At 43.0% G+C, this 11,614-nt stretch overlaps 1 protein-coding gene across 1 annotated transcript in view; it reads right to left on the minus strand.

The window, feature by feature from the left end:
• The window catches only part of DUSP22 (dual specificity phosphatase 22), a gene marked incomplete at its 5' end in the record, with an annotated part of 33,857 nt that extends 27,619 nt beyond the window's left edge, over positions 1-6,238 (minus strand). The window contains one exon of the mRNA XM_010018594.1: positions 6,202-6,238. Within this exon, the coding sequence (XP_010016896.1) occupies positions 6,202-6,238 (37 nt within the window). The remainder of the gene's footprint in view (positions 1-6,201) is intronic.
• Positions 6,239-11,614: the final 5,376 nt, after the last annotated feature.

Raw genomic sequence — 11,614 nt, forward strand, 5'->3', positions numbered from 1 at the left:
AGGCCTAATGGACACAGTACAACTCATAAGGACTGAATTATTTTAGTTCTTCAGTAAACCAAGGACTTAGGCTAAAGGAATTTTAACACATCACAACTAAACAGACAGTGAGATTTCAGGTGTTCCCAGAAACAACCTGGAAATGGCTAAGCCAGACCTACATCCCAGGGTAACCAGCAAGTCCTCAATATAGATAGGAAACAACCACTCAAATCACAAACATAGAGAAGAAAAAGCTTCCCAGACAATGACTGTATTATCTGGATCTAAACTTTAAACAGTTTACAAAGGGGAAATTCCTCTGGTTCCCCTGGCACCTGCCTTAAGCCTCTACAGATACTACAGACAAAGCTATTTAAACAGCAGTAAAAATGAGGTAGTCTGTCACTCACGGTCTCATACCACAGATTACCCAAAAAATTAAAGGACTATGCAAAGGACTACCAAAAGCCAGAAGAATCACTATTACCACAGCACAGTGCTGTATAACTACGTGCAGGCTCACATTTTGAAATCACAGGGTGCAACACCCCATTTCCAAATTTAAAGATGAAACAAACCTATTAGAGTCCATCTTGTTCATCCCCCAAAGGGTCCATCAAATACAGTATTATTCTTCACAGTAGGTTACCTAATATTCCTTTTCATACAGCAAAACACTTCTCAGTTGATGTGGACTTTTGAGTAACGCCTTCAGGAAACTCTCTCCTTACACAAATGGACACGACTCCTAGCTTAATCTCTCTTCATACGAAGAGCTGCAAACACTCAATTGCAAGCAGTGGCAATCATCAGAATAGGATTTGGGGGGTGCATGGGGTATTTGTGCCAGAATTTGTCTCCCTGCAGCTCTGGGAAGCCTTACTGTGTCTGGGGAGCAAACTGCCTAGCATATTGTGCTTTCATCCCCCATAAGCAAAAGGGAGACAATGCTGCTCCAGCCACTTCAGTGAAGATATATCAATGATTGAAGGACTCCAACACTAGGCTGATGAAGTCTCAAATGTACATACAACCATTCCCTCTTACTTTAGTAATTTAGTACCTCCATAGAGATCAAGGTGAGGAATAAAGATTTCTCCCTTTGGAGCATTAGATGGGAAGAAAAGCTGTAGAGTCTTTTCCACCTCTACTGCTAACAACAAAATACAAAAGCATCCTGCCAGGAACAACAGACCTGATCTTCAACATTTAACTGCAACTCACTTGTGAATTTAGAAGATTAAATGTCTCCACAAAATAAGTGAGATTAGTTTAAGTTTATTTTAATTTTGTCACCTTTACTCCCATTAGCCAGATATCCCAAAATAAAGACATCCTCCCTTCTTCCTCCAAAGCTCGTATTTCTGACTTTGTTGTCAGTCTCAGAAGGCAGACATGCTCCCATAGCACTGTAAGCAAGTATTAAGTTGTCAGTGTAAAATTATCTAATTTTTTTTAATCTATACAAAAATAAGGTAAATGCTTAGAGAAGGCAAGTCAGCCCTCTATGGACAACAGTATCAAGACTCAACCTGCAGATGTATAGACTAGTTTCATCATCATTAGATTCGTTTCTTTTTTTAAATAAAGAAACTTTTTGTCTACACTTTATTTTCTGCTTTGGAAAGAACTAGAGATAGACACCTACCTAAAGGAGAACCTCCTCTCCAGTAGTTCAGAGGACTAAGAGCTATTACAGAGAATGGTTTCCCATCAGGACAGCTTTGTCCCGGAGTCCATTTGCACTTACAGACACACACATACACACAGAAACTAAGCACATAAACAAAACCTCCACATCTCCTGTCCCCATTTCACACTATGTTCTAATACATATTTTGTCCCAGCGTCTCAGAATGACCTTTTCAGGGAGTGAGAAAGGTGAGAAAAAGGGTCCAGTACTCTGTTTAATGAGAGTATCTATAAAACATCTTCCTTCAAAAGATGAACCTGAAAACAGGAATCTTCATCCTCTCCTGTTTTTGGTACCTGAAATAAAGCCTTAGAAAAGGGAACTCCCCACCCTCAACCCTCCCAAAAAATAAAGAAGCTGATAATAGCAATTAATTGGATATATAAACACAGGAGAACCACTTGGTGGGCACTACCTTTTTACACACTTATTAACTGGAAGGGCAGAAACTTTCCCAAGACTCTCCAGCTCATACACAGCAACACTGGACTCTTTGGGGGGAATTAAACCTCATATTGTGGCTTTCCCCTTCAAATCAAAAAGCCCCCAAATATTCCATTGGAAAAAACTTGAATCTTCCCAATATGATTACAAGGAAGGACACAAGCTCTTTAATATTCAAGGTAGAAACACTCCTGAGTCTCTGGTGCTCACTACTGCTACACCTTTTGGTTTGGAACCCAACAATTATTTATTTAGAGCCTCCAATCAGAAGAAACAGTATTTTTTCTATTTGTGCAGAAAAACAGGCTAAAAAGCCCTGTCATATTGGTCTGTTGAGGAATAAAGCACCTATTTTCATCATGAGCACAGATGTCTTTCAAGGGACATCAAGTTTCCAAAGTTCCCAGTGCAGTAGACATGCCGGCATGCGATCCCACAATAAATTCTTTGTCTTTTGAGAAGACTGAATTTCATCTGTAAAGTACAACTGGAACAAACCAAAATTTTCTCCAAACTAGAGGCAGGAAGAAGAGTTAACTACTTCTTTCTCTTCCCTCATTTTCCTCTCTTAGCCACCACTCTCCCACTTGCAAAGAAATAACTCCTCATTAGCCTTCAGTGAAGAAGCCCAAGAGCTCAGTTTTTTTCCAGGCTTTCAGACCAAACTCAAGTCTTGATATTTCATATGGACAACTGTGGTTCTTCTTGAATTTTTCTGCCCTCTAGCTGTGCAATCTTAAATACAGTCTCTCAGGAACATACCACAGTTTTAACATGCTATTAATAAGCAGAATCATGCTTATACATCTTACAAGATAATAAGCACTTAAAGACATGCCAAGATCTATGCTTTTTCAGGAGTTTTCCAGAGACATAATAAAGTTCTGTGGACTTGGGGGGATTTTTTAGCGTGTACTTCAGTGTTTTCCATATCAGGACTATACATAAATGTCTATCCTAAAGACCCTACAGTGGTTATAAAAGCCCCTTTCATTCTATTTGCCTTAAAGTTTGCATAGCAGAAGACAACAAACCTTTCCTGCCACAGGTTTATTTCACAAGTTTTTCCTGGGACTCAGTTTATCTCTCAGTCAAATGCAGAGGAGTTTGCACTTGCTCTGTCTGTCATGGATTGTTTTTAAGTTGGTTTCACCTAAAAAGACAGTAAGGAACCCTATACACAAAGTAGAAATATTGCTAAATACTGAATAACAATTCCCCAATCAGACAACTGTTGAATACCTTCTCTCCAGACAACAGCTACCCAGGATTACAGTATTTAACATCTTTAACATCCTACTTTCACGCAGCAGGAAGGCACCCATCTGGAACAACTGTGCCTATTCCCAGTCTGTCAGTGTCCCCAGGGTTCTCCCATGCAGCAGGGAGACAGGACTGCGCATAGTAGATAGAGTACTTTGACCTAGCTATAGAAACCCTGCCTGCCTGCCCAGGCTGCCTCAAGAGCTCTCCTCCAGAGGGCAGATCAGGGCGGTTCAGAGAGATTCCCCCGACCCGCCTTCTGCAGACGCTCCCTCCTCTCTACTACCCCTGCTGAGAGACCATGACGGTGATACAAAGCCTCAGCCCTACGTCCGAGAGAGATACGCAATGCCAGGGATCGAGTATTACTCCTCTTACTGACAACATGCCACTTTATTCAACTCGAGCTAGCCGTCTCAAGCTGAAGAAATAGAAGCCTGCTCAAAAGTGCTTTCCACAAAATAATAGTGTATTTGAAAGTATCTAGACATTTCATCTGCCAAACTGGGATACTCTAACCAATCCCAGCTATATATTCTACTGAGCATTTCTCAGCCAAGGATCCCCTTTATGGCAGCCTCAAAATTTATTAGTCAGTTTTTCAATAAGTGCCACATGTCAGAACATGCCCCAAGAACACAGTAATCAAACTCCTCCAGGAAACTACACTGGAGATTAACCAACACGCTGCTCCTAACTGGGATGATCTCATTGCACAGAGGGCTCATGTAGATTGCTTTTAATCAGGGCAGGAGCAGGGGGTTGAGGGACAGGGTATGCAGAAAGTTTGCTTTTGTGTTAGTGAAGTACTGTAACACCAACCTTCTCTCTTCCTCTCCAGGTATGATAGCTAGTTTAAGATTACAACAACAGATACTCATGATGGTAGAATATAATGATTAAATGCATTATGAGCACAGGTCATAGTAATAAATAAATGAATGTTTTGTTTGTGTTTTAAATCAATCTGGAAAACAGAATCCCTAACACAAACACTGGGATAAAGCCAACCCACCCTTACTCTTCATGGCAGTAGCTGAAGCATTTCAGCCTCTGCTTTTTTCAGCCTGACTCCCAGAAGCACTGCCCATGTACACCACCTTCATGTGCGTGCCTCTACTCTATGCGTACAAGTGACCTGACACGCCATTTAAGCACCATTTGCAAAGCACACAGCTGAGTGGCCAGAGCAGCATGAGCCAGAGGAGCATGAGCCAGAGGGTCCCAGGCTCTGGCATCCGCAGAGATGCTGACTCACTCTGCAACCCTGGCCAACTCCCCTTAACTAGTTCATCGCCCAAAAACAGAACTGCACCAAGAAACAGATGCCCTGGCTAAGTATTGCTCCCCTGGGTGGACTACCAAAGGCTTAGCGGATGGCCACAGTGAGAGGGACAGATTGAGAGCCATGTTCCCTGGGCCCATCCTGCCAGACAGCTTGAAACCTAAAGGACTCCACTATCAAATATCCTATTCCCACCCCTCTCCTGAATTTCTTGACAGGAAAGGAATCAATCAATAAAGAAATAATAGGAAGCAATATGTCTGTGACCAACTTAGTTTTGTCACTGGCCACCCATGCAGTGATATGCCTAAGTGCTCTCAAAACTATCTTTTCCCCCTTGTTTTCCTTTTTTCCTGCTTGTTTTCTTTTTTGTCTAATTTCACTACCTACTCCCACCAGTATAAACTCACCTCCATCCTCTCATTTCCCTTACCATGGCATGATTAACTCCCCCTCAAGCTGTTACACTTCAGTTTGCATCCCAGTGTGGCAAAAGGCAGCTTTTAACTTCACATGTACCTCTGGGATGCCTCTGAAGCTGATCAGCTCCACTTCCCAGGGTGCAGCAAGCACCAGACCAGCAACATGGGTCAGCAGGTGCAGAGTCAGGTAAATCGGGCAAAACCCACTGAACTCACAGGTTTTGGGATGGGGGGGGAAAAAAAGGGGGCACGAGGCAGAGAGGAGGTGCAGCACCATCTAAATCCAATGCAGACATTGTCCAATCTTAACAGACCAGCTGTAATACCAGCCAGACCAGGAAGGACAGGATATCATAATAGCCCCTCCGAGTCCTGCTTTGCTTTTGTACGCAAGCATAGCAGAAACAGTCTACGTGTATGAAAACGACTGTATGGGCACAACTGGTTTACTTTCTGAGTAAGGACAATCAGCTCAAACTGCTGCTAACAGGGTGCTTTCAGAACAGGCCATTTATTTGGATGCCTACATAAAGTTTCCTGTGTTTTCTAAATATGGTTCTTTCTGTACACAAAAAATAAGCCTCATGCAAAAAGAAAAGAAAAATCCAGAGAATTACATGTGCAACACGGACAGTACAAGTATCATGTGGTCAGACAGCAATCTGCAGACCTATCGGTCTCACAAGCAGTGATAACAGAACTCTTTAGCAGTTGTTATAAATAACCAAAATAATGAAAGCAACAAGCAGGAGGCCTACTAAGCCTTTACTTATAAGGAGGGCTTGAAATAAGCCTTACAAAGAATCTCTCTGGCTCACAGGCTGGCCTGCCTGCCAAGCACAGGAATCATTTAAGGCAGGCCAATGTTTAGGAATTCCAGCTGAAGCATGCTCTGAGGAGATGGCGTTCATTTTTCTTCTCTTAAAGTGCTTGCAGAACAGTGGATTGGAGAGCAGACAAGTTCTTCTTTAAGTGCTTCCAGGTGAATCCAGAAACTAAGCAAGATGGGGTAAGGAAACTGCAGAGATGTAAGCAAATTCCATAGGTCTGTGAAACAACACCTTAAGACCCCTGCTGAGTAATCCTAGAGATAACGATAAAACTAATCTTACCTTTAAAGTTGCCAACGAACAAGCCAGGCAGAATCTGTGAGAAAGAAATACAGTATCAAATACAGATATCTTGTGGTAAGACAATTTGCCAAAGTTCAATTTGCATACAGGATGGAACATACTACTTCAGCAGACTATTGTCAAACACAATCTAAAAAGCGCTGACAACATTTTGTGCCTCTTTGCAACCTTCTCAAACTACATAGCTTTAGGTACTCCACACTATGAGAGCATTTGTTGACAGCCCGGGGTTATTAATCATGGGGACTCTCACATAAAAGAGGCTCTCCAAGGATAGCAAAAGTGGTTTACAAATACCAAATGGGCCTCACAGCACACCCCTCCCCCCCACAGCAGGAAAAGAGTTACCCTCATTTAACTAATGATGAAACTTCATACAGAAAAGGTGATTTGCCTAAGGTTGCTAAGCAAGCAGTACAGTACGCTGCAAAATGACATCCTTCAAGTCTTCCGAAGTGCAAAGCCATGCAAGTCAGGGCTGCAACACTGTGGGGCTCTTCCATAGAGGAAATCTCTGGGTAAGAGAACTGATGAAAGTCCTCAAGTTGAGTGTTTCTGTCCCAGATCTACACACTTCCCCAGTGCTCCCAGAAGCCTGCAGAGTTCTGAGTTACCAGACTTTTAACTGGGGAGTTTCAAGGTCATCCCGAGGACCAACCTCTGCAGTCTGAGCACACATACACATAGAGGCAGGTGACCCTGCAGCACTACCCCTCCCATCCTCTCATAAACCTCCCAACTTGGGAACAGCAGTAAGAACATGAAAAAACTCCAGGCACACCGAAAACACATTTTCTGGCCAAGAATTCTGTTCTCTGCCATCTAAAGTCTCTGACCCACACCCATATCCTTTGAAGAGATTAGAACTGTGGTGGTGAAACCATATCATCCATTTACTTCGGTGCATGCAGAGCATACCACCAATACAGATATGTCAGTACTGACTTCCGAAAGCCTTAGCAACACCCAAGTGTCACCACAACAGCAGCAACAGTCTCTCAGGCACAGCTATTTAAAGGGAAAACTCCACCCATTCTGCTCAGCCCAGCAGCAGCGAAGTTCCTAAAGTCATGAAGGACTTTTCATCTGGGATTATCACCCCAGCCTCTGTTTCACTGCAGCCTTCCTGCTGAAAGGCGACCTAGCTTACCACCCAAAGGTTAGCAAGGCAGCAGAAGGGCCTGCAAAATAGCTTATGACCTGCCTTAACTCCAGGGCTTTCATGTGATAAAAACATCATGTTCACTGTTACTTATCTAGCCTTGCAGAAAACAGAAAGGCTGAGCACTTCTCACACTCTCTGCAGCTTCAGTTTGCGCAAACATTCCTCCCTCTCAGCTTTGCTGGATGATCTCCCTCATACCACCTCCAACCACAGCACTCAGTTCCACCACTGATATTGAAAGACTGATTCTCTGGGACCCTTGCTGTACCCTGAACCTTACAAATTAAGGGCTGCTTGACAACACCAGCTATACAAGAATATGTTCCTTTAGTCTGGTACAAACAGGCACCTGGAAGTTTTGCACAGATAAGCTCAGAGAGCCTTCTCCTCTTTCTTTCCCTCTTCATTTGTACAAATTCAACATTCTTACAAAGACATCAAAAATCAGCAGGATGGTTTCCAATGCCAGACTACCAAGTAGGGAAAAGAACCCTTACAACACTCTGCAGTCCCTTTCTGCATCCACAACACTCATGGTTTCATGGCTCGATTCATTATTTTAAGCACACCTGATGACTCCACTAGAAGTGCAGCTCTCAAAGGCTACCATCCCAGGCCAGGACTTGGGAGCCTGTAGCTGCTCCAGAGAGCAGAGCTAAGGCTCAAATTCTGCAAACAGGAAACATGCTCTAAAGCAAACAAAAACTCAAGTTAGGAATGAATTTCACCAACCAGATCACCCCAGCCAGCTCCCTCATCTTAAACATAAAAAAAAAAAAAAGAATAATGAAAAAAGCCTGCTTATTTTTAAATAGCTATCTGGCGTTTCCTATCTGCAGCACAGATCTCAAATCACATCACCATTACTGTAGACTATAGCATTTTAGACTCCAGGACATTATTTCTACATTGAATATGTGCTCTCAAGAGAGGATAAAAGCTTAAATTCCAGTCACAGTCATTAAGGTTAGTCATTATAAATTTAAGATACCAAGAAAGTGGGGGTGTTGGTGTTGCAAATATAGGCTTTTCAGATTGTTGTTGGCAAAGGAGGAAAAATCCAGAAGTTTGCATTTGTGCATCATGAAGCAAATTTGTATGCTAGATAGGAAATTAGGACACCATGCAACCAAAGACACATGTTACCCATGTTGTCCTAGTCATTCTAGAAGCAAGAAACATTACTATGGGTGAAAGCTACCTGGAAAGAAGTGAATCTTCACGCTGTGCTGACTAATACTTCAGCACTAGACTACGGCTGGGAACTTTCAGCTGTGTCATCTCACACTGCCTTCAGTAACTGCAACTCCAGGCAGTGCAAAATGAAGGCCGATGGCTGCTAGGGGCGTGTGAGAGAGAAGGGGTGGGAGTCAGAAGAGAAGGAAAATAAGGTGGTTGTTTTTGTGAACTTTTCAACCACTGCTTTATGAATAAAAACAGTAGCCTCCTTTTACAACCCGAAACATTGAGAAAATGACCACGGACTAAGTAACAGATGTAGAAGAATGCACATGAAAGAGATAAGGACACCAACGCCTGTCATTATTTGTACGTCGCATGAGATCAGCTCACCTTCTCCACCTCGCACAAAGGCAGAGTACTGCAATGGATGATAGCTGCTCCAGTTGGTAATGCTCCTCACCAGTCCTGACAACACATCTCCCTGGAAAAAAGCTTCAAGGGCTACTTTGCTGCTGTTTCCTATACAGACACACATTTAAAATAAACCATCTAACTCCTGGCCAATGTTTGCTTCTAGATGCACTAGTACTGATGGGTGCTCCAAAGGAGTTCATCAGGCTTCCTGTGGAGATGGTCAGGTGCTGTAAAAGGAGAAGACGAGCCCACCTTGTTCCTCGGTACAGGAGTGTGGCACTGGTCAGGGAGAGGGATTTGCCACTCATGCGAACTGGTGCAGCTTCACTGGCTTCCATAGAACTGGTTGCATGAAGTCTGACTATCCATGCTCATTTACATTTCTTATGAATCAACTTCTGTTAACGAATGGGGCTTATCTGTGTTTTTGTGAAGATAACACTCAACCCTTCAGAAAAGTCTGCACAGATAACAGGCAGTTAACTCTAGCAGGGTGAACAAGAACTAAAACCCAGGAAACACTCTTTACTAAGCATGTGCTGTTCACAGATAATCAAATCTAAGGACTACAATCTCTTGTCACCATCCCAGCCACTAGACTTCAGCTCCAGGAAAACACCTTTGTAATTTGCAAAGACAGTTCAACTTGAACTTTGAATACAAGTAAGACATTAAACATGAAGACAAATCAGGCCAAACAATTCCCCAAGACAGACCCCATTACTCATCCTATACTTAAAAGATGCAAAAAGAAAAGCACTGAAAATCAATAGTAGCTAAATCAACACAAGCTCACTAGCCAATTTTAATCCGAGCAGAGTAAGAAGGGTATTTATAAACCAGTGCTTTCAGTTTAATTTGGGAAAAGTCAGGAGGCTCAGGTGGGCTTAAGGGAAAAAAAACCCTAAACACAACTAATTTTACAGAGAAAACTAGCAACAAAAGACAAACCCCACCTAAAAAGAATGTAAGGTCTCCAGCCCTTTATCAGCACTAATGGCCACAGAAAGTCAGGTGCAATTGCTATTTGCTATGAAATACATCAATATCATATGACAGAAAAATAGGAGGGGACCATGCCACTGAGAAGGGCTCAGCATCCAAGAGCAGCCACAACAGCTGTAGCAAGCTCTGGAGCTTTTCCTTACCATACCCATTACAGGTCACCACTAATCCTCTTCCCCTGGCATCAGTACAAAGAGATTCCCTAAATGAAATAATCCGCCATTGGATAAGCTGCTTATTTTCTCCTACCGTCTGCATACAGCTCTACCACAAACAAAAAAAAAAAAAAAAAAAAAAAAAAAACCACACCAAAAAAAAACACCAAAAAACCCACCAAAAGCTACCATACTTCAGTTAGAAACTAATGTAATTTGTATTGATAGACTACACTGAGTCAAGCAAATGCCCCCAACATCAGCACTGATGACTCCATACCTCCCCTTACCCCTCCAGCACTTGCTGACTCACAAGATCAAAAGGAACAGATGATCCAGGGACACATTCTGAAGGTGGCAAGTACCAGACCTCTACACAGGACCCCTACAAAAATAACCCTGATGGCCAGTACCCAATGTGGTTGTAGCCTCCTTAAAGGAGCCAGCTCTTCCCAAACTGCTGAACATTTCATCCTCTTGGATACAGTCATAAGAAAGGAGGAAAAAAAAAAAAAAATATATCAGAGTAGTACTATGCTTGTCCTGAAAGCTCCAGTTGGAATGTGTCAGGGCAACAATTAACAGCATTAAAATAACCAAATTGCCTGGAGCCACAGATTGCCAACTCCTGCCCGCAGATTACCATAGGAAGATGTAATGCAGACAAAGAGCGCTAAGATCAAAGGACTGAGAATTGTCCGTTTTCTCCCTTCCCCAGACTGCAACTTCAGCATCCCATATCCTGTCCCTCTAAATGTTTTGATAATTTCAAACATTCTCAGAAGAATACCACAAACACACCAGAACCCCAAAAGAAGTCTCTCCAGCTGTGTTTCTTCCTAACTGGCCACTCCCTGAAGGTACCTTCTAGCAGTGGCCACTTATCCCAACATTATCCCCAGACTCTCATATCAAAAATGAAGAGGACCAAGGGAGGTCTAACTACCCAGACCTTTCCCCTGCCTAAAGTTTCTATTTCAGTGTTTCTATCCATAGGACGAAAACGCTTCCACCTCCCAGGTGGCACACTAAGCATTCTGGCTTCCAGGGGCAAAGATGTCAGACTTGGACAACTCATGAGCAGGTATTTCTAGCTCTTCTTCTCCGCTTTGTTGGAGGCCACTCTCACAGCAAAGCTACTCCCAAAGTACTCAAAGCAGGATGTTTGACAGAAGAGATGACTCAACTCCTGTTCTTCACAGTAAGCTATATATAAAAGGCTAGTTACCACCACACTTTCAAACCTGGGTTTAAAACAGAGGTGGAGATACTGAGAAAAATCACAGTTGTCCCTTGATAACCTCCACGACATGCCAGGGGAATCAGTGCTTACAATAAGCCCCCACTGCCAAAAAGCCAACACCCTTTGCAAAACAGATCCATCTTCCTTCCTCGCTGCGATCCCCACTGGGGCCAAGCGCTTTCCTGCCCCACCAGCACCGGGACCAGCCCTCCGGCCACTGCCCGTACA

This window comes from Nestor notabilis, unplaced genomic scaffold (genome assembly GCF_000696875.1).
Source record: "Nestor notabilis isolate BGI_N333 unplaced genomic scaffold, ASM69687v1 scaffold11517, whole genome shotgun sequence".
In the NCBI taxonomy this organism is placed as follows: domain Eukaryota; kingdom Metazoa; phylum Chordata; class Aves; order Psittaciformes; family Psittacidae; genus Nestor; species Nestor notabilis.